Below are 22,585 nucleotides of genomic sequence, written 5' to 3' on the forward strand. Positions count from 1 at the left end.
TTACCTTTTATCCTTGCACTTGTAAAATTTATCAATTCCCAGCCTGTCAAATACAGTGTGTGCATAATATCAAATAAATGGAACTCAGAAACTGGGATGCCAACAAGAATTCAAATGTTAAATAAAAATACATTTAGTTTTACTGTAAATAAATTAAACCAAAAAGTATTACAGTCTGTAAACAATTTAAAGATAAGCACTGGACTACAGTATCAACTTAAATAATAAAAAAGAGTCTTATTCAAAAAATGTGCACCATAATTGATACAACATGGAACATTAGTCATACAAAAAAAGGGTGTGCGTACCTACTTTAAGGCTCCTAGAAAACTAATTTGTATCTACATTACATATGTAGTTTGTCTACTTCCTTTGAATTTTGACAAAAGATTAAACAATTACAATATAGTCCATCCTCAAATCATAGTCAAATCTACTTTATATTCACACTTAGGGGATCATTCTGGTTGGCTCACTAAGCAGTGGAAGTTCACTGCTTAGCAAATCTTCTAGCGCCGGCTGCCGGGTGTACGAATGCCCACCCCGCCGCTTTGTGAATATCACTGCTGCACTGCAAATGGATGTTTTGCATAAACATCCATTCACAGGGTAGCTTGCGGGTCCAAAGTAATTTGATAGTCACCGACCATCAAATGATTTCCACAGTGCTCGCAAATCTAAGTTTGGACTGACAGACTTGCGGTGTCATGGTCCGAGGACATTCTGTGATGTCAGCTGTCCTCTCCCAGAAGACATGTGCCTGCCTGTGTTCACAATGGGGACACCCAGAAACATCGGTCCCCAATGCAAACACGCTGGGAACCAATCAATTAGAATCCGGACGGTATATCATTAATTTATTAGACTTTTCTGTTTCATCCTTAATTACTGCCTACTTTAGATCAACTTATGTTTAAAATGAATAAAGATTGGAAGGGCCTTAGGCATTCCAATATATCCATCAGTTTGGTGAGTTCTTGAATTAGATAAAGTGTGGCAACAACTGTGCTTCCTACAGTATAATGCAACTGGAAGCTGAATAATGTGAAATCTTACAAGAACAGGGACCAGGGGCTAGGGGGCCGATCCAGATCTGTTCATATGGGTCCAAATTCAAACCCATTTTTTATGGTGGGGGGGTCTGTGCATGTGTGAATATGTGCATGTGCGACCCCCTGTTTGAATGCCTTCTGCGAGTATCACACTCACCACGGCATTTGCATAAGCAGGGGAGAAAAGGGGACAGGACGCCTCCGCAGGGTGGACTGTTGATATCACTGCCCGACCCATTTTTGTTAATCTGCAGCTTAATTTTATTACTGAAGTTGAGAAAAATCATTTGATGGTCGGCGATGGTCTCTCTCCTTCGGCCATTAGCAAAGGGATGTGCTCTCCTACACATCCCCTCACCTGCTAGCAAAGTGAAGTGGCTGGCGCTGTCCTGTTCACTCAGCTGCAAGTATAAGCAGCCTAGCGAATAGGTGGGAATCAGGCCCTATATGTAATAGCTTCTGGGGTATAGTGGTGTGGGATTTTTATGCAAGTCTGCCCCCTTTTTTCAGGCAGCAATCATTTACAAGGCAACATCTAGAACTTTGAGGCTAATTTTACAATTTACACATTTAGCCCCAGGTTATTTTTTTTTCACCTCTGGCCACCTAGGGAATGGAAGTAGCTGGGCAGTGGAGAAAAGTCATGTGCCTTCTTGTGACAGGGGTAGATACCTTCATTTTAACTGCTGCCAGCTTTTTTACATTAATATGCTCCAAACTTAAATCTTTTTTTCCACTTCAGTGCAATAGTGGACAAATGTATGTACCTAATCCATCATTTTCAATAAATGCCCTAAATTCAGCCAGTTTTTCACAGGAAATGGAACCACTTCAATCTTGCAGACACCACTGTATTTGCCTGTGAATTCCTACATGTATTCCTAAATAGGGGGTTTTGTGCAATGATTGTGGTATATTTGCCAGACAGTCGGGATTCCGACAGTCATTAGTCAGACGTCGGAATCCCGACTGCACAGCGTGGGGAGCGCAATGAAGCCCCTTGCGGGCTCGCTGCACTCGCCACGCTGCGGGCTGCGCTCGCCACCTATTTTATTCTCCCTCTATGGGGGTCGTGGACCCCCACGAGGGAGCAGTTGGGATTCCGACGTTGGAGGAATGACTGTCGGAATCCCAACTGTCGGGGAGCCATCCTGCATCCTTTTGCAATACAAAGTTCACATTTTCACAAAAGGGCATTTACATGTTCATATAGGTTTCTTACTGTATACTGCTCCATGCATATGTAGGGGAATTATTAAGACCTTCCTGCACATTTGCTGTTATGTAGAAGCAATGCTGAGACTGACATTTAAAAAAATCTGACTAAATAAAAATAAAAAAGCAGCTTTGCTAACTTTGATGCCTAATTATTTGTGTGCATAAATAAGTAAAATGTGCTATACTGTGGAATTGTTGCCATACAGTACCATTATGATAAAATATTTAAAATTGTTTTTAATATTCTCAGAATTAATTCCTATAACAGATTTCCATATACTGTCACCATGGGTCCCCGGGGCGAATTCGCAATGGGGCAAATCGATCAGAATGAGGGCCTATTTGGGGGTACATTTTTGTAGATAGTTCTATTGAAATTGGGATGTTGCCCATAGCAACCAATAAGATTCTACTTTTATTTATTTAGCACCTTCTAGAGGATAATAAATAGAATCTGATTGGTTGCTTTGGACAACATCCCATCTTCAATAGATCTACCATATCAGTAAATTTACCCTAAAGTCTTGCTAGATATCACAAAAATTGTCAAATAATTGGTTGAGGTTTTTTTGGCCATGATAATGGGTCAGTCAGTCAGTTGCCCACAAAAACAGGCAGATGTCATGATGCAGGATCGATGCAATACGCCTGTCAACGATGCCATCCACAAAAGGTTGTACATACGAGCCAATGAATTTATCTATATATTGTTTGCCAGCTGTACAATTGGTATATCCACAAATGTGTACATACAGCATAACAATGTTTGTTTGCTTTTTGTTATATACCAGGAACATACAACGATCGACTACCACTAGGTGTGCTCAGAACATACAACTCATTTGTGTTTTAAACATGTACAGTATATAAATTCCCCACATGGGAAATATATTATCAAATTTATACTTACACCAATATTTGGGCTGAACTAATTCTCATGGGCATATACAGCATAGTATAAGTTCAGAGCAGTATCACACGAATAAACATCATACAGTTGCTAAGCGATACATCTAGTAGACGGAACTAGGTTCAGTCCTAACCATGCTTACTTTAGGTGTCAACAATAAAATGATTTATTTAAACTGAATGGTAACTGCAAAAAGTTCCAATCACTTTTACTAGTTCTTGTAAAGGCATTGCTAAACTTGTATGTGCTGGTATCACATAGAATGTGTAAAAGTCCACACTAGAACCAAGCTGCCTTTGTACTAAGTTTTGTAGACAAAAATGGGGTGATTCAGGTTGGCTTGCAAAGCACATTTGGTTTGCTAATTAACCAAATCATGTGCACTGCAGGTGGGGCTGATATAACATGAGCAAAGAGAGAGAGAGACTTGGGTGGGGTGTGTACTTCAAACTGATATCTGCAGTATATTGCAGTGTAAAAATAAAGCAGTTTTTACCCTGCACAGAAACAAAATAACTCACCCAAATCTAACTCTCTCTGCACGATACATCTGCCCCACCTGCAGTGCACATGGTTTTGTCCATTACCAAACCACATGTGCTTTGCGAGCCCACCTGTATCACCTCCAAAAAGTGGATGGAGGTAAAGTACAAACCAACCACCTTCTGTCAAACACAGTCTTTACTTTATCTCCATTCGCCTTATACCTATCCCCAGGGATTAGTATATAGACCACAGTGTCTACTAAATTACCTTATTTTTAAATAATTTAAATGATTCTGTTGGCCCAAATCTTTAACATGTGATTGTTGTTTTTATAGACTGTTTAAATTTTGACCTAAGATTATCCCTTATTTTTAGTTACTGGTGACAACCCTATTAACAGTAATGGCTTTATTCCTCTTTATTGAATTGCTTCAATTTGATGAAATTCCCTCATAAATGTCTCCTATATAGGTTATACTATGATGTTCCTGTTTAATTTGATACTATGATGTGGATTTGGTATTTAAAAACTGTGAAAAAATGTTGCTCTTGAATTTAAGTATTGGTACAATAAGATTATGAAATAACCTCTATATCAGTATTGAATTCTACAGAAAGATAGTTATTTCCCCACTGCAATTTCAGTGTTTTCCAACAAAAAGAAATGAATGAACTAATTTCAAATATTTTTGCCTTGGAAAGTAAAGGTTGTACCAGGTCAAAATAGCCAAAAAAGTTCCCGTATTTTGGGAACCAGCCCGGACCTGGAGCCTGGGGCTGGTTGTTAAAAATCGGGGAACCCCTATTTGTCGGGTTCCCTGATTTTTAATTACCGGCCCCGGCTCCTTCAGCCTGGTGCTGGTTACAGCTGTGACTGATCCGTGCAGGCTAAAGCCAAATACGACAGGAACATCAGGGTGTATTTTCCTGTCGTATTTTGGTGCCTGTTTTACACCAATTAGCAGCCGTATTATCAGTACGGCTGCTTAGTAAATCAGGAACCACCATTCTTTTGAATGGTGATTTCTGTCGTATTCTATCGATGGTGTAGACATTCGTATTTGTAAATACAAATACGAATGTCCCATCATTAGGAATACGAATTGTTGTATTTTCGGGATTGTAAATCCCGAAAATACAAATGTGTAAAAAATAGGTGTATTTCTGCCTACAAATACAGCTATTTTTTATGAATCCATTTTGGTAAATTTCCCCCAATATCTATTATCTTATAGAAGTACTAGAAGTAGTAGAATCTGATTGTTTGCTATAGACAACATCCAATCTTCAATAGAACTCCCATCTTACTAAATGCACTTCATAGAAGCTGTATTGCTTCGTCTTCATTTTCAGCTTTTATTTTGGTGACCATGCCAAGCAAGTGGTTAAAAAGATTTATAAACTTCCCATTATTTTCCTCTAAAACACTGCATACACAGTTAATTTTATTTTGCAGAAACTATGTTTTTATCATACCCTTATATTTAGAATTCCATCTCAATAGATTTACTACATAAACACAATTTTATCAGTTACTGAATGAGCAGTTTTCTATATCTGAAAAGGTCACTAAAAGACTCACAGTGAAACTAGTCAGGGAATCCCTGGATTGTTATAAAATCTCCAATGCCAACTTGTTCTTTATTATGGCAAAGTGGCTAAAAATAGCTTTTTGATTCGTGCTAACAAATTCACTAATGCATCAGAGAAAAGAATGAATAACGAGTTGGAATATATTACTCAAGTGTAATCTTAAATGTACATACTGCAGCTAATTAACTATTGAACAATGATGCTACAAGTCTCGTGAGAAATCAAAGCCCCTTTAATTATATGTACAGTCGAGTAGTTGTATTTTACAATTAATTCAGACATATAAAATATCTTTTTATAACAAAAAAAGGAAATTAAAATAACCTTGTAATTGTTGAAACATTTGATTTTTTTTTTTGAGAAAATATTTGAGGTTTGTGTTGTACACAAACTCCTGAGGAAAGCTTGGATCAGTCATGGTGGATGCTGTTAATAAAAGCTGGGATTGTGGGAGGATCAGGATTTTATAATTAGTAGCATTTATGTATAAAATGACACATATTTCAATAGAAATGTGTGTCATTTAAAAAATATAGCAAAGATGAAAAATATGGTGCAATGTAACATATATATATAATGTATGTAAAATACAGTATATATATATATATATATATATATATATATATATATATATATATATATATATATATATATGTAATTGCATGTAAAGGCATGGTTGTAAAGTATATTTCTTGGCTGAGTAAGTCAGACAGAAATCAAAAGGATGAAAGGCCTTGTTAGTAAGAGCCTTCTTAGAGGGATGGAGTGGGAGGTTTGGGGACATACAAAGGGTAGGCAAAATTGCTTGATGCAGAAAAATGGACAAGCATAGGTCATCAAATGTTTTATTTGTGCACACATATTGTACAATACTCTTCCAGTAGAATGGTGTGCACTGAATAAGATGTGAGGAAATAGTATGATTCATGATTATCGAGTTACTGTCATTTATTTATACAGTATAAGGAATAGGTCAGAAGTTAATAGGAGAGCTTTGATGGGAAATATACCTGGGTAATAATGCTAATTAATTATTGAACCTCCTGCCAGAAAACAATTATCTTAGAGCATCTCTATCAAATATGTCCAGCATGTTGCATTATTGCAGGCACAGATATAGGAAATTGACATGAAGTCTTGTGGGGAAAATATATCATTAAAATGAAAAAGGTTTTTTTTGCTTGTAGATTTGCCAGTCTTTTCATTGATACATACCCTCTGTTATGCAGCAACCAAATTCCTCCATATCTATTTCCCAGAAAAGGTTATGACAGTTTATAGTCATCTAGGTATATGAGAAGTAGAGTCAAATACAGTGATAAGACCAATTGAACCAAATCTACAAAGACAAAAAGCATCAAGGTGAATGGGACGGTACACCTAATGTGGCTTCATTTTGCTATTTTACAGATGGCCAATTAGATGGTGTGCACTGTGCAGTATTTGTTTGCATTGGATGACAGAACTAGGAGGGTCCACCATATTATTTTAATGATATCATATTGAAACACTATGAGCAGTATTGGATACATTCTACAAGATACAAGGAACTATTTTCCTGAATCAGTCCTAGTGATATATAGCTAATTATTCAGGGAAATGTTGCTGCATTTTTGGGGTTGGTGAATTTGATAAACACTGCAGTGTATTTAGGATGTAACAGTTATACTCAGCTGTTAAGACTGTAAATCTAAAATACTGAAAAGTATACAGTAGTAGTACAGCTAAATATATGCCTGGTAGATATACCGTGGCAAAACATTTTGCTTACACAAAACACTAATATATTTAGTTCTAAATGATTTGGTGTTGTATTCATGTCATACTGTATGTCTGTCTATCTATCTATCGATCTATCTAAATAGATAGATTTAGAGAGCTATAGTGTATACTGTACATAGGGGCCACCCGGCTGGCAGCGGGGGTGCACCCATTTCCTGGGTCTTTTCTCCCACTGCCACCTTTTTCCTCTCCCTGCCACCCACAGCCTTTCCATTTCATTCATTGTCTCTCGCTGTCACCCACAGCCACCCTGCAATCCCCAAAGCTTTGCAAACAGGTATAAGCATTAACATAAGCATTAATATATTAAAAAAACACATGCAGGACAGGGACTCTGAAAGTAGCTTGGCTCTGCAATTGTGTAAGACAGGCATGTCCAAACAGTGGCCCTCCAGCTGTTGTGAAAACTACACCTCCCAACATGCCTTGCCAAAGTTTTCAGTTTTCCTAATAGCAAAACTGTGGCCAAGTATGATGGGATTTGTAGTTTCACAACAGCTGGAGAGCCATAGTTTGGGCATGCCTGGTGTAAGAAAGGAAGTGACCGCATTTAGTGTTCACTTCACTTATGTTGTATGCTTCCACAATGCTGCTGTGCATGTGCGATTATCTGACCATACATTTGTGGCAGCTATTCTGCGGTAACTTGCTGCTGTCATTTAGTAATACTAATAATTGTAACATACTGTAGTAAGTAAGGTTGAATCAAGATGTATGTCCACTAAGTTCAACTTTTTTTTTACTTTAAGCTAAAAAGTTGCCTTATAAAGGTCCCAGAGAAACTAGTTTAAGAACCTCTGCTCTAGATATATCTCATACACATCCATTGTCTAAATAAACTACTCAGAAAAAAGTGCTGAGTGTAAAAAACTGTTCATTTTTCGCTAAGGAATAGGCCCATCATTAGTGTATCGGAAAGGATTAATGAGCAGAATGCTATAGAAAAAAAACGTAGTTGTTTTGTTTTTTTACCCAGTCTATTTTTATTTTTGTAATTGCTTTCAGCTCTAATGAAATAGGTAACTGTAAAATAATCAATCATTGTAATAAACTTTTTGGTGTGTTACAGGTTCTCGTAATGTCAATGACTCTTCCAATAATTACTATGGCACAAACAGCAGTTCTGTAGCAGCTGCAATCTTGGTTCCATTTTTTGCCCTCATATTATCAGGATTCGCCTTCTACCTTTACAAACACAGGTAAATATTAATCCACGTATATCTGCACAAGATTTAATGCTTATAGTTTTATGTTTGCATTTTCACTAGTATTTTCTGTCCCCCCTACACTGAAAGCAGACAAAAGAAACTGTACTTTTATTAACATGATTAAAGCTTCTCTTAATTGCTGAATGGCTCATAATGTACAGTACTGTCCAATAGAGGAGGATGCCTGAATAAAGAATGAACAACAGTTGCTACAATAGAAATGAGCAAAAACACTATGCTTACTTGAGTTATCATTAACGAAAGAGTAACCTGTACATTTCATTTGTATTCATTATCTGTCCATTGGAAAGAAATGCAACTGAAAATACAGTGGGTGCCATTTAATGAGATGCGAAAAATGAAATTTTTGTGAATTTGTCCAAAATCACACTTTTTGTGGAAATGTCCAAAATCACACTTTATCCCGAATTTGCATATTTAATGAGATGCAAAAAACTGCAAAAAAATTTGGTTTTTGCTGCAAAATCGCACATTCTGAAAGTGCAATTTTTAGTCGCGCCGGAACTCGCATCCAGATGTTTTCCCAATGAAAAGTATACAATTCTCATATTTAATGAGATGCGAATTCGGGAAAATATGTCTAAAAATTGCCACACATGCAGATAAGGTTCTGACAGGCAAATTGGCCAGAACCCTGCACAGATCATTGAGATCTGTGCATGGTCCTGTCTTAAAAAATATGTAAAAGTTCTTTTTTTTAAATGGCATGGGGTCCCCCCTCCTAAGCATAACCAGCCCCGGGCTCATTGAGCCGGACCTGGTTCCAAAAATATGGGGGACAAAAATCATAGAGGTCCCCCGTATTTCTGAAACCAGCCCCTGACTCTTGGACGGGTCTTGGTTCTGGGGGTCCCTGTGTTTTGAAACCAGCTCCGGGCTCCAACAGCCCGCAGTGTCATGCCACAGCCGGGGGACACTTTTTACATAAGGTCCCCCGGCCAAAACATGAGCACCGTGGCTGGTCAGCTTTGGACGGGGTACCTGGAGGAGTGGGGTCCCCCCAATAAAGGGGTCCCCCCAGGCTGTCCCCCGTCCAGGGCTGAAGCCCTGGGCTGTCGCCGGCGTTCGTGGGCTGTGGATGCCGGCCTGATAGTGTAAAAACAGTCATTCCTAACATTGCTTTATGTAGGTGAACTACAAGTGCCAGCAGACCTCCCCCGCATGCTGAGACTTGGAGAACCACAAGTCCCAGCATGCGGGGCATTAATGGGCCTACTGGGACTTGTAGTCCACCTGTAAAAAGAATGTTAGGTACTTGTGTATTATCTGGGCGCCCGATTTTTTCTAAGTCCCAGCGGGCCCATTAATGCCCTGCATGCTGGGACTTGTGGTTCTCCAAGTCCCAGCATGCGGGGGAGGTCTGCTGGCACTTGTAGTTCACCTGCATAAAGCAATGTTAGGAATGACTGCTTTTACATAATAAGGTCGGCGTCCACAGCCCACGGATGCCAGTGACAGCCCCGGGCTTCAGCCCTAGACGGGTGAAGCCTGGGGGGAACCCCTTTATTGGGGGGGGGGGTCCCACTCCTCCAGGTACCCTGTCCAAAGCTGACCAGCCATGGTGCTCATGTTTCGGCCGGGGGACCTTATGTAAAAAGTGTCCCTGGCTGTGGCATGACACCACGGGCTGTTGGAGCTCGGTGCTGGTTTCAAAATACGGGGGACCCCCAGAATTTTTGCCCCCCCCCCCGTATTTTTGGAACCAGGACCAGTCCAAGAATCCGGAGCTGATTTCAGAAATACGGGGGATCCCTATGCTTTTTGTCCCCCGTATTTTTGGAACCAGGTCCGGCTCAATGAGCCCGGGTCTGGTTATGCTCAGGAGGGACCTCACACAATTTTTTTAACACAAATGCCCACATTTTTCCTTAAATTCGCACATTTTCATGCCTAAAAATCTCACATTTTCATGACTAAAAATCACACATTATCGCACTTAATCGCACTTTTTTACCTGGAACACGCATCTCATTAAATATGCGAATTTGCTGCAAACAATGCGATTTCAAAAAAGTGCGATAATGGGCGAATTTGAAAGTGACTAAAAATCGCATTCCATTAAATGTCACCCAGTATGTTTAAATATAAGTTAGGCATCTCCTTCCCATAAAGGTGTGACTTCTCCATCTGTGCCAGTTCTTTGCCTACAGCTGTTATAAAAGCTTCATGTTTTGAGTGATGCTATACCCAATATAGTGTACAAAAAAACTTGAAAAACTGTCTGGGCTTCTCTTATTTTTCAATGTATAAATGTGCATACACATGGTAAGATTTTGACTATGTATGCGATTTCCCTTTTGACTATTGTTATTTGAGATTTTGATGGCTGGTTTTGACTATGAGAACACCAGACTGCATATAATATAGTCGAAATTGGCTGGCCTGCACAGTCTATTTTTTCTTGCGATGCCAATCCCACAGAGGCCTGCATCGGCATCGCAAGCTGTTTGCAATGTGATTCCTTTTTTCCCAATTTTGATTATATAGTCAAAATCGGAAGCTCTAATCACATATTGTGTATGCACCATATTTAATCTCGGCTGCTATTTCCGCCAGTGGTAATAGCAGCATTACTATTCAATGCTGCCATTACTGACAGCATTGAATGCAGTTTCAGACAAAACAGATCCGACTTTAAAAAAAAAGTTGGATCTGTTTTGTTGAAATTGGCCGCAGATTGTTGAATTCACACCCATTTTTCAACAATCCGCTGCCATTTTCACCAATCCACAGATTTTCTGACACTCAGCATTGAATTCCAACTGTCGAGTTCCTGTTGAACCAGCCAAAAATGTCCCGGGATTCTGACTGTCGGAATTTCCCGGATTGAATACCCCCGTAGGGGTTTACTCGATCACTGTCAAAACTGCCATTTTGCCGAAAAGACGGTAGTTTTAGACATGAATGGATCGGAAGGGGTTCCGACCTATTCAGTACTGGCTGGTTTTTTTTGGCAGGTCGAAATGTTCCGACCTGCTGAAAGCCAGGTGGATTGAAGGAATAGCTGCCAATCCACCTGTTTTTGATGGAAACATAGCCAAAACCAACTGGTTTTGGCTGTGTTTCCATCAATCTCAATCTGACATCAAAAGATGCCAGATTGAGACCAGGGAGGATGGTGTCAGGTGAGCAGCAGCCACATGCATGCACCCGCCAACTCCTATACCCACACGCCATCGTCCAGGCTCTGTTCTGGCTCCTGTTGCCAAATCTTTTAAATTAATGGGCACATTTATCACATCTTGCATTTCCAATGCAAAGTGTATATAGTATATTTTACTAGATTCACAAAGTGAATTTATTAAAATTCTGTTTTCAGATAAATGCTGCTATAAGCTAGACAGAATTTTTTTTTTATATGTAACACCAGAGTGCAAGCACTTAGTCTGTTCAAAATACAAATGTGAAGGATTCTCTCCCCTTCACTAACAATACAATGCAAAAAGAGAAATTGTCAAGACTTATCCAGTGCTGTGTTTTCCAATGCTGCACTTGCTTCTGATTGCAGAGAAGTAAGATGTCCTTCCATACTATATGTTTACATGAACGAAGGCAGAAAAATGCACATACTGTAGTGAAGTTCAATATTTTTAATCATTAAAAACACTTAAAATGACATTGCACATCAAATACAATACAAGAGGCTGTTAAAATTGACTGAAGTGATCTGATAAATCACAATTTACCAGATGTAATGGAACTGGCTACAGTGAGATCACAGGCACATAGGAAATGATGATCCTCAATTGAATATTTGGTATTTAATCAGATGAATCACAATTACTGGATAAGGTGGAACTGGCAAATTAATTACAGTTCAAAAGCGCAAGATGGGTTTCAACTGAGACTTTTACCCCTCCCTGGCTGGTTATAATTTCATTAAATTGTTATTCCTGAATGGTCAATTCTTGCATCAAATTGTGTATGGAAAGATGAAATGATTTCAGACACTTCTGATACTAATTCAATTAAATACGAAAGGGGTGAATCAGCCATTCCCTTAGGATTACAGTGCCAAGAATATTAGCCTGATTTGCCCCTTTCACCTGACTTGCCCAGTGCTAGATTCAACTGAAAAGGGCTCATTGCCTATGGAGCAGCAAGTACTGTACTTTGGAGCAAGATTCCAACTGCTGCATCTGCTGGCACCTACTGTAATGAATTCACTCCATATTTTCTGTATTACTGTACTCATGGTATTCTTATTCTTGGGTTAATTTGAAAACAAATAATATAGATTTATCTATTGTAATTCATACAGTAGCACAATATAAAACAAAGTAGAGGGTCTGGGTAGCATTATTTGTACATACAGTACTGTAGTAATTTGAAGTGAGTAAATATTTCTGGTTGCTTCAAATAAAAATGTGTAAAGCCACAAACAAGTCGGCAACATGTTTTCAACAATTTAAAAAATATATTTTGAACAACTATTGGTATATGAGGGGACAGTGAAAATTATCAAATATTTCTTTGGATTCTTGACATTTCAAGAAAAAAAAATAGAAGCCTTAACCAAAAAATATTTTTCCAATGTACAATAGGAGTAGAGAGAAAAAAAACATACCTTTGCTGTATATTGATTTCTACAAGTATACTTACTGTATATACTGTATACGATAATTACCGGTTCCTTACTGAATTCTACCATTTTATTTTATAATGGACCAATAATGCAACATACTGTACAGCAATCTTTTAAAAGTAACACATCTTTAAAGAGCAGCTGTCTCAATTGTTATATACTGTAAAGTAACAGTAAGCAAAGCTATCATTTTATACTGTAATTCCTAGAGCAAAATAAAAGCATTTGACATAAGACATAAGTGCAGTGTGTGCTTCCAACACTTGACATCACTGCACTTTAGCATTGTACACTTTTTGTGTTTTAAACTGGACTGTACGTTTATTATAATTATAATTGCACTTCAGATATCATTATTAAAGTACCAAATATTTAATATTATAATTTTTATAGTAATGTAAAATTATTTATTTTAAATTATGTTGTGGATCGAAGAATAAATTGAACTATACATAAAATAACTGAGTATTCCTGATCCCTGTTTTATATATTTTTTTATAAACATAGACAATATGTTATGGTTAGATGCAAAGAATTATAAACACTAAAATATGTTAAATGCACTCATTTATATATTGTATGATTAGATTATTATATCAAATTTAAATACTGTTGTTACATATAGCTTCAAATAAGTGCATAGAATATGCTGCACACTTGAAATTATACTGACCAACTAAATAAAATCCTCAAAACACCAATTCCCTTACATGTTCTCAATTTGCTTTGCTTTTGACATCTGTTCAATTGCTGTTTCATACATCTTTGCACCTCACAGGTATGTCATGTAAGACTATGATTAAATCTCAGAAGGGAAACCTATTTCTTTGCTGAGTTCCCCTACAATACATATCATGTGGTGTGATTTGCTTAAAGCATATTTTAATCAGTTACATTGATACATACGCTAAATTATTATTTTCTTTATTTGTGTATTTTTGCCATTTTGAAAGACATAAATAAAGAATACAATACATTCAATGGTTTACAACATTTAAGCAAAAATCGAAATTGTGCAGTTCATAAAATTTGAACCATTTATTATTATTATTATTAGTAGTAGTAGTAGTAGTAGTAGTAGTAGTAGTAGTAGTAGTAGTAGTAGTTGTAGTAGTAGTAAATTCTTATGTGCTCCTATATACTATAGATGCAAAATATATGTCCATTTTTTTTAAATGCTTCATCTAATTCAACTAATAAAATGCATTTTCATGCCACAATACTCGACCCCAACTAAATTATTTACACTCCTCTCTCTGCAATTGACCTCAAGTTTTATTCCCACATGTTCCCTCTAATAACGGACTTGTTTATCTGCTCTTGCACAATTTATAATTTCTTGGCAAATTATTTTAAACTATTTTTACTCCTCTACCTCCTCCCCAAGTCTATTCTGGTTTGATTATAAGGATTAACCTGACTTCATGCAAATACTAAAGACCAAATTCAGTTAGCCCTGTTAAGTCAACGTGGGTGACAAAAAAAAAGGTAACCTTGGACCTTATTGTCTAAGGCTATTCAATTCCAGCTCCTTTTTCGTTTGGACAGCTTTTTAACACCCGTTAATGTGTTAATGGATATAAACACATATTAATGGCCATTTATGCATTGATTTGGGGAAAAGTTCACAGATTAATTTGTAAAGAGGTTTTTAGCATCTTATTGTAAATAAGTAATGTTATAAAGAGATATCTTCTATCCCAATTTTATTTGGTCTCCGGATTACTTGACTTGGTGTGTTTTATAATTAATGTAACAAAGGTCACTTCTGCATTCTCAACTCAAGGTTTCACCATCCTAGAGCCATGCTGCTACTTGGCATACGCTAAGATGCAATTATGGGTCGGTTCACTAGTGCAGTGGGTGTGGCCAGTACTGAAATGGACTGGGCAATGTATAATGACTGAGTCAGCTCAATATATTTTCCCTCATCATTTAACTGTCTAAGTAATATATCTTAGCAACATCTTCAAAATTACTCAAACAAGATGCAGTCAAGCCTGCTATTGTACATGTCTTAATAATGTCCTAATTATGGCATCCTTCTTTTTGGCTAAAAGCAGAAATGGCTGTCATCACTGCATCTAAAGACCATTTATGTCACATGCATTACAGATATAATGATTGAAAAGGTGGTCCACTTAAGACCCAAGTGAACAATCCTTGAACAAAGCTTAATATAGTATTACAAAACTCCTGAATCAATTCAAATTTTGATATTATTCCCATACAATGTGAAGAAACAGCTCAAAACTGTACAAATAGCAAACATAATTATAGCAAACTGTAATTATAAACTGGAAAATATGGTGCTGGTCCATGAGCCAATATTATCAAATGACAGAATCTTTGTTATCTTTTGCGCATGGACAGCATTTCTAGCACTATGAATTTATTTAGTCAGCTGCAGGTTGTCATTGCAATGGGCGCAAGGTGTGCACTGTGGGCCTACCTTGATTAAGGAGCCTGTGTGTGTACTGTGTATCCTGCTCTCTTTATAGATTTTACACTTGTAGCCTCCAACTGCCTTAGTATTTTAGTGCTTACATAGCAGAACTGCATGAAATGTAATTTTATATGCGTTAAATCAATGACAAGCTCACACTTGTGCTCTACTTAAATGTATCAATTTACAGTTAGTTTTGAGAAAGAGTATCAATACAGACCACAGGGCTGAAGTTAGAGCCAGGATCAATCTTAGTACACACAGGGGTGATTTTTGTCTAATATCGCGGGCAATATGGTCGCTGAGCGACCATATTGCCAGTGATGGGAGTGTGCACCGGTGATATATCGCCGGATGCGCGATCCCGTTTTCTCCAGCGTAGTGATCGCTGGTCGCAGGAACATGCTCCTGCGACCAGCTGATTTCCACTGCCGGGATCCCCCGGCAGTTTCTTTTTCATCAGTGGCCATCTCTGGTTGCTGATGCAAAAGGGACACTGAACGATATATCGCTCGTCGCGAGCGATATATTACTTGGCGATATATCCTCCCGTGTGTATGGGGCTTTACAGTGCCACAAATATTGTGAATACTGTCTAGTAGGATTGTTTTATTGCAGTTGTTCTCAATCTCAGTCCTCAAGACCCCACACAGTTCATGTTTTCCAGGTCACCTGGCAGGTGCACTCATTACTGACAAACACATTTTAAAAGATCCACAGGTGGAGCTAATTATTTCATTTCATTCTGTGAGGAGACCTGCAAATCATGCACTGTGTGGGGTCTGGAGGACTGACTGTGAGAACCTGTGTTTTATTGTATTACATACACTGCATTACCATGTAGTGCACAGGTTCTCAAACTCGTTCCTCAAGATCCCACACTGCATGTTTAGCAGTCTCCTCACAGAATCAAGTGAAATAATTAGCTCCACCTGAAGATCTTTTAAAATGAGTTGGTGAATAATGAGTGCACCTGTTGGGTGACCCTAGGACTGATGTTGAGAACCACAGATGTAGTGCATGCTACACAGCAGGAGAATTTTTACATGCTCCACAGCTTTTTTCAATTTTATGCAATTAGCTCAACAAGTCAGTAAAGACAAATGCAGCAATTAAATGAATGAAGAATTGTTCAATTATATACAGTATACATTTAATAATATAACTAACACACTGGGCCAGATGCACTAAGCTTTAAAAGTGATAAAGTGGAGAATGATAAACATCCAACAAACCAGCTCCTACCTGCCATTTTACCATCAGGGTTGGAAAAATTACATTTAGGAGCTGATTGCCTGGTTGTTTATCACGCTCCACTTTACCACTTTTTGAAGCTTGGTGCATCTGGCCCACTATATGATATTAAAATAATGTAAAAAAAATTCAAGCAAGATACGTTTTTCCATTCAATGTGCATAGTTCATCCCTTGTTTTTGTCAACCCTCCAGTTCACAAGCTGAACCACAAGGAGCAAGGATCTGAAGGTACCTTAATACATTTCAATGAGGGAAGCTGTGTTTAGCTTGGTATGCATTACCAAACAAAATATAGTTTATTAAAAACAATTAATACGGACTATCCAAAATGGACTTGCACTGTGTAGCTATAAAGCAGATATTTAAAAAAAAATTGTGATCATGGTACAGGCTTATAGGCCAGCATAACTTGCCACATAAATTGTAAATGGTAGATTCAATTACTGTAACTGTGAATTACCGCTGTAGCCTTTCATAAGGGGCCTTGAATGTAACAATTGTCTTTTTTTCTTGAATTCTCTGTATACTGTATATGTACAATGAGCAAAATTAAGTGATGTTCCTTAAGGCTCATACACACTGGGCGACTTTCATATGAAAGAAGCTCAGTTTTCTCGCTGCGCTATGGAAAGCCATCCGCCCCCCACTGACAGTGCCTGGCAGGGCTTTCTCCCCAGCTATGACAGCGATCATCACTGTCCATACACGCTGGGCAAAAATCACCTGGTGTGTATGGACCTTTAACAGCAATATTTATGTGAGACCTTAAATGTGCTGTTTGGTTAAAAGTTGGTGAGAAGATTCAATAATGATAGTACTTTTGGTCAGATATTTATATTGTAATACAACACTTTGTATTTAGTCTAATACTCATACCTCCCAACATGACCCTCTCCAGGAGGGACACAATGCTCTGTTTCTGGACATCCCTCTTAATTTATGATTGCCATCACCTGTTTAAAACAGGTTAATGGATAAGAAAGGTGTTTCTCCACAGGTGGTTGTAATCATAAATTAAGAGGGAAGGCCAGGAATAGAGCATTCTGTCCCTCCGGGAGAGGGTCATGTTGGGAGCTATGAATACTGTTGAAAGAAACCAACAATGTCACTTTGAAAGAATGCTCATTATGAAAAGGACAGATTTTATTAGACTTATTAGGTGGTTTTAACAAGTGCTGAGTGGTTCGGATTCCGTGGAAACTGCGTCGAACACAGGGCCTTATTCAGATCTGAGCTCAGTACAAATTTGTTTAGAAAATGGGCAAAACCATGTGCACTGCAGGTGGGGCAGATGTAACCTGTGGAAAGAGAGTTAAATTTGGGTGGGGTGTGCTGAAACTGAAATCTAAATTGCAGTGTAAAAATAATGCAGCCAGTATTTACCCTGCACAGAAACAAAATAACTCACACAAATCTAACTCTCTCTATACATGTTACATCTGCCCCACCTGCAGTACACATGGTTTTGCCCATTTTCCAAACAAATTTGTACTGAGCTCAGATCTGAATAAGGCTCGCCGTCCATGAGCTGCGTTGTGAGTTTCTGGCTTTGTTCAGAAACCCGAGTGCGGCCAAACAGCGTAGTCTCACGTTGGATTCTTGCGAGATGTTGAGTCTTTAAAGGCTCGGCGTCTTGTGAATTTGGCGCCATTTGTCCCACACTTCGAAGCAGCACACACCTCTGCAGTGGGGGTTGTGTCAGTGACAGTAATCATCATCACTGACACTAATCAGTATAGTGGGCAGGCTGTGTCCGTCAGTGTACTCGTGTTAGGCAGGCTGTGTCAGTCAGTGTGTCAGTGCACAGAGGGCAGAGGCTGTAAGTCAGTGTAGTGTGTACATGTACACAGGCAGGCTATGTCAGTCAGCTTTTCTCCTCATTTTTTACATTGTTTGTGGTGTCTGGTGTGCTGCACTGCACTGCACCCCAATACACCATAGTGAGATTCTGTCTCACTGGAAAAGCATTCTCAAGGGCACGACCGCTCGCGCCCCACTCCCCCACCTGCTATGCTGTGTGCGAGCGACCAGCAAATATTCAATTTGCTGTGGTGCTCGTAGGAAGCGGCTACACATGCGCATAAAAGAATATGTGCATGTGCAGTGACCAAACATCGCTCACCATTGTGAATTCGCAATGAGTATAACCTCCAGGGTGTAGTGCAGAAGTGATGTTCTCTCTCTGGTTCATGGGAGAAAAGCTTCTGAAGTTACTGCCTTGTATGATTTCAGAGATAATGTAGTCCTGTGCAACCTTAGAACATGTCAGGTAGGAGTGCCCTATATATCAGTCCTCCATCACTGGGTATCTTTCTCTACAAGTCTGCAGCATAGCCTACCAAAAGTACATACGTTTGAAGGTTCAGAACTACAAAACCCCGAACATGTGCACAATATATATGTCCTTGATAGCTGTTTGACACAAACATAATGAAATTTATTAAGATGGGAGATCTATTTCAGATGGGATGTTGCTATGGGCAACCAATCAGATACTCTATTACCTTCTATAAGGTGCTAAATAAATAAGAAGTAGATTCTGATTAGTTGCCCATAGCAATATCCCGTGTGAAATAAAACTCCTATCTTAGTAAATTAGCCCCTATGTATCAGCCACAATCAGATCCTCGTTCTTTCATATGAGGGACATAGACAGAGTGTCAAGCACTTAGGGCCCAATTCAAAACTACTTGCTAGGCTGCGTATATTCGCTAGAAACCTGGACAGCGAGTGGCGTAGGAGGTTGCTTCTGCAACATGTGGAGAAGATGATGTTCATCAAAATGAATGATCAACTCTTCAATGAAGACCAGCAGTTGCCTCCAGAGACTAAAGAGGGACCTCTAATGGTGGATTCCAGTGGGGAATCACCATCCACCATCCTCAGACAGCAGGGGGTGCATGAGCACGAGACGAAGGCGCGCCCCGTTCTGTTGGAGCCCTCTGCCTTTCTCCCCACTCCATGCCCTGCTATGTCTTTCACTAAGCAATTGACTTTCCAACAGTCAAAGAATCAGTGATAAATTATTAACAAATCAATATGTGAATTACAACAACAATGTATACACATTTGTATAACAAAAATAATAAACTAATATTGTAGCACTCCTTAGACTCTTTGAAAAGTAAAAATTAGCACTTTATTAGGATGCCCAATGGCTTTTCGGGGCGTACTCCTGTCTTCAGGGACAAGTAGTGCAAACACATATAGTTCACAGCTATATACACAACAAACACCAATAGAAAACAAGACATAATTAAAAAGTTTACTCACATCTGTGGTGTACCTGCAGCCATCCGTCCCGTCCGCGCGGCTTCCCCGTGTCTCATAAACTTTCTTATGGAAGACTGTTATATATAGGGCACTCCTACCTGACATGTTCTAAGGTTGCACAGGACTACATTATCTCTGAAATCATACAAGGCAGTAACTTCAGAAGAAAGCATATTATGTTGTGCTTTACAATTAGAATCAACAGTAATAGGAAAAACTGGGTAATCACAGACATAGAGGTAGGAAGGCCCTGCTTGCAAGCTTACCATCTATAGGACAGGTGTCCAAACTATTTTGCTCTGGGACCCCATCAGACAATAAATATAATACAATAATAATAACAAGACCCCAGCAAGTTATTGCAGAAGGTCATCACATGTGTAGTCAGCAGACAGCACATGCATGGCAGCATTGTGGAGGCACAAAATTACTTATTATTTTAGACTCCTTGAATCACTGAGTGAGAGTAGAAAAGTCATCAACCTGATGGTCAGTAACATGGAGTCGGAACCCCATACTGAGAAGGTTGGAAACCACTTTGGAGTCAGGACCCAGAGTTTGATAATAGATGCTATGGGGAAATAGGAAGGATACACAAGGATCGGCACTATCTACAGTATAGCATAGCAAGAATGCAAAGAAAATTAGAAATAAATACGTGGATGGTTATTTGGGTGGTTCAGGAATTTGACAGGGAATGCTTAAAAGTTTGGAGGCTTGAGGAAAGTCTTTTTGTTCATGGGAGGGCATTCCATAGGGTGGGCACTAATCAATTAAAGTCCTGCAATTGTGAATAAGATCTAATAACAAGTGTGGATGAGAGACACAGTTCTTGTGGAGAGCAGAGGTCATGAGAGGATATATTTCAAGATAACCAAGCTACATCCAATGTATATCTGTTTGCTTAATAGCTTTTATGTCAGTAGAAGTATTTTATATTGAATGTGGTAGAATGAGCAACCAATGGAGGGACTGACAGAACGAATCAGCAAATGATGAATGCTTTGCTAGAAGAATTAGCCTTGCAGCTGGATTCACAATGGATTGTAGTGGTGTCTTTTCTTGGTAAGACCCGTAAGGAGACTATTGCAATAATCAATACAGGCAAAAATGAATGCATGGGTTAGAGATTTCGTGGTGTCCTGTGTAAGATATGGTCGTATTTCTAATATGTTTTTTAAGATGCATGTAACATGATTTTGAGACAGATTAAATGTGTGGAACAAAGGAAAGTTCAGAGTCAAGAATGACACCTAAGCAGCAAGCTTGTGGGGTAGGGTGGATATTCGAGTTGTCAACAGTTATGTTGATATCAGGTTGGTAGCTAGGCTTGGCTGATGGGAAAATAAGTAATTCTGTTTCGGAAATGTTGAGTTTGAGGTGGCAAGATGACATCCAAAAGGGAATGGCAGAAAACTATTCAGTGACGACAGGCCATTACAGATGGTGACACATCTGGGGAGGATAGGTAGATTTGAGTATCATCCACATACAAATGTTACTGAAATCCAAAGAAGATGATTAGTTTACCAAGAGATGAGGTATAGATTGAGAAAAGCAGAGAACATAAGACTGAATCTTGCGGTACTCCAACTGATAGGGGTAGGGGAAAAAGAGGTTGAATCAGAGGAGGTTATTCTTATCCACTCGGAAAGGCACAATCACTCTCTAATTGACACAACCGCATGCACTGCAGGTGGGGCTGATGTAACATATGCAGAGAGATTTAGATTTGGGTGGGGGGGAGTGCGAAGACAGAGCAAGACAGATAGGAAGAGAACCAAGAAAGGGCTGGGTCCTGAAGACCTAGGGATTGCAGTGTTTGTATGAGAAGATAGTAGTCAACATTGTCAAAGGCAGCAGAGAGATCTAGAATAAGAAGTGAGGAATGGCATTTTGAACTTGAAAAAACTTGATAATCTGCAACAGTAACATAAATACATGAACAAGTAAATAACTGAAATAGTGTCCATTAAAGTGTTTCTTTTCTTAAATAACCTACAGGGATTATTAAAAGGGATATTCATATATCAATAGCCAATACATTTTAAAATTACACATAAGGAAGTTTCAGTATAGACAGACAGCGCTGACCTGTTCATTAGACCGCATATATTCGCTGCCTAGTGAGCAGATAAATGCTGCCCGCCCCCCTGCCACCCTAATCGCCTCACTGGCATGTGAATGGATGCATTAACTTACACATCTGCTCGCATTTGGCCACACGGAAGAAAAATCATTTGATGGTCTCTCACCATCAAATTATATTTCTTCCCATCGCAAATATAAGTAAGCGTAGACTCTATTCTGCCACGAGATGGCCGAATTTGGAGCTGGTGCTGTTGTCATATGACATCAGCTGCCCAACCCATGCCTGCATTCACAGGGGTAAGCTCAGCATTTTTGTGGGTTTGCCCATAAAAAGCTGGGCGGTTCCATGCGTCGCCTCTGGAGCAAATGCCCCATTGAGTGAATCTAACCAAAGGTTTTTGCTCCAGGGCTTTGCACATGGCATTCTAACATGAAACAAGAACAATGTCTGTTAGGAGTTGAGAAACAAACTTTACAATTATTAAATTACCAACAATTTTAGCAAGGAAAATGTTAATAATACTGATTGAGGCTCTGCTTCCTTAGTCTCACCCACTATCTCCATGTCACCACTTCCTCCCCAGTCACTTGCTATCACTCTGTCACCCACTGTCTCCACAGGATCAGTATGAAATCCTGGTAGTCGGAATCCCGATGGTCGAAA

General features: G+C 38.9%; 1 protein-coding gene across 2 annotated transcripts in view; it reads left to right on the plus strand.

Moving 5' to 3' along the window:
• CSMD1 (CUB and Sushi multiple domains 1) overlaps positions 1 to 22,585 on the plus strand; it is a 1,658,539-nt gene that overhangs the window by 1,620,537 nt on the left and 15,417 nt on the right. For both annotated transcript variants that reach the window (XM_083177358.1, XM_083177357.1), the window contains exon 69: positions 8,111 to 8,240. In XM_083177358.1, the coding sequence (XP_083033484.1) occupies positions 8,111 to 8,240 (130 nt within the window). The remainder of the gene's footprint in view (positions 1 to 8,110; positions 8,241 to 22,585) is intronic.

This window comes from Crinia signifera, chromosome 3, assembly GCF_055691185.1.
Source record: "Crinia signifera chromosome 3, ASM5569118v1, whole genome shotgun sequence".
Taxonomy (NCBI): domain Eukaryota; kingdom Metazoa; phylum Chordata; class Amphibia; order Anura; family Myobatrachidae; genus Crinia; species Crinia signifera.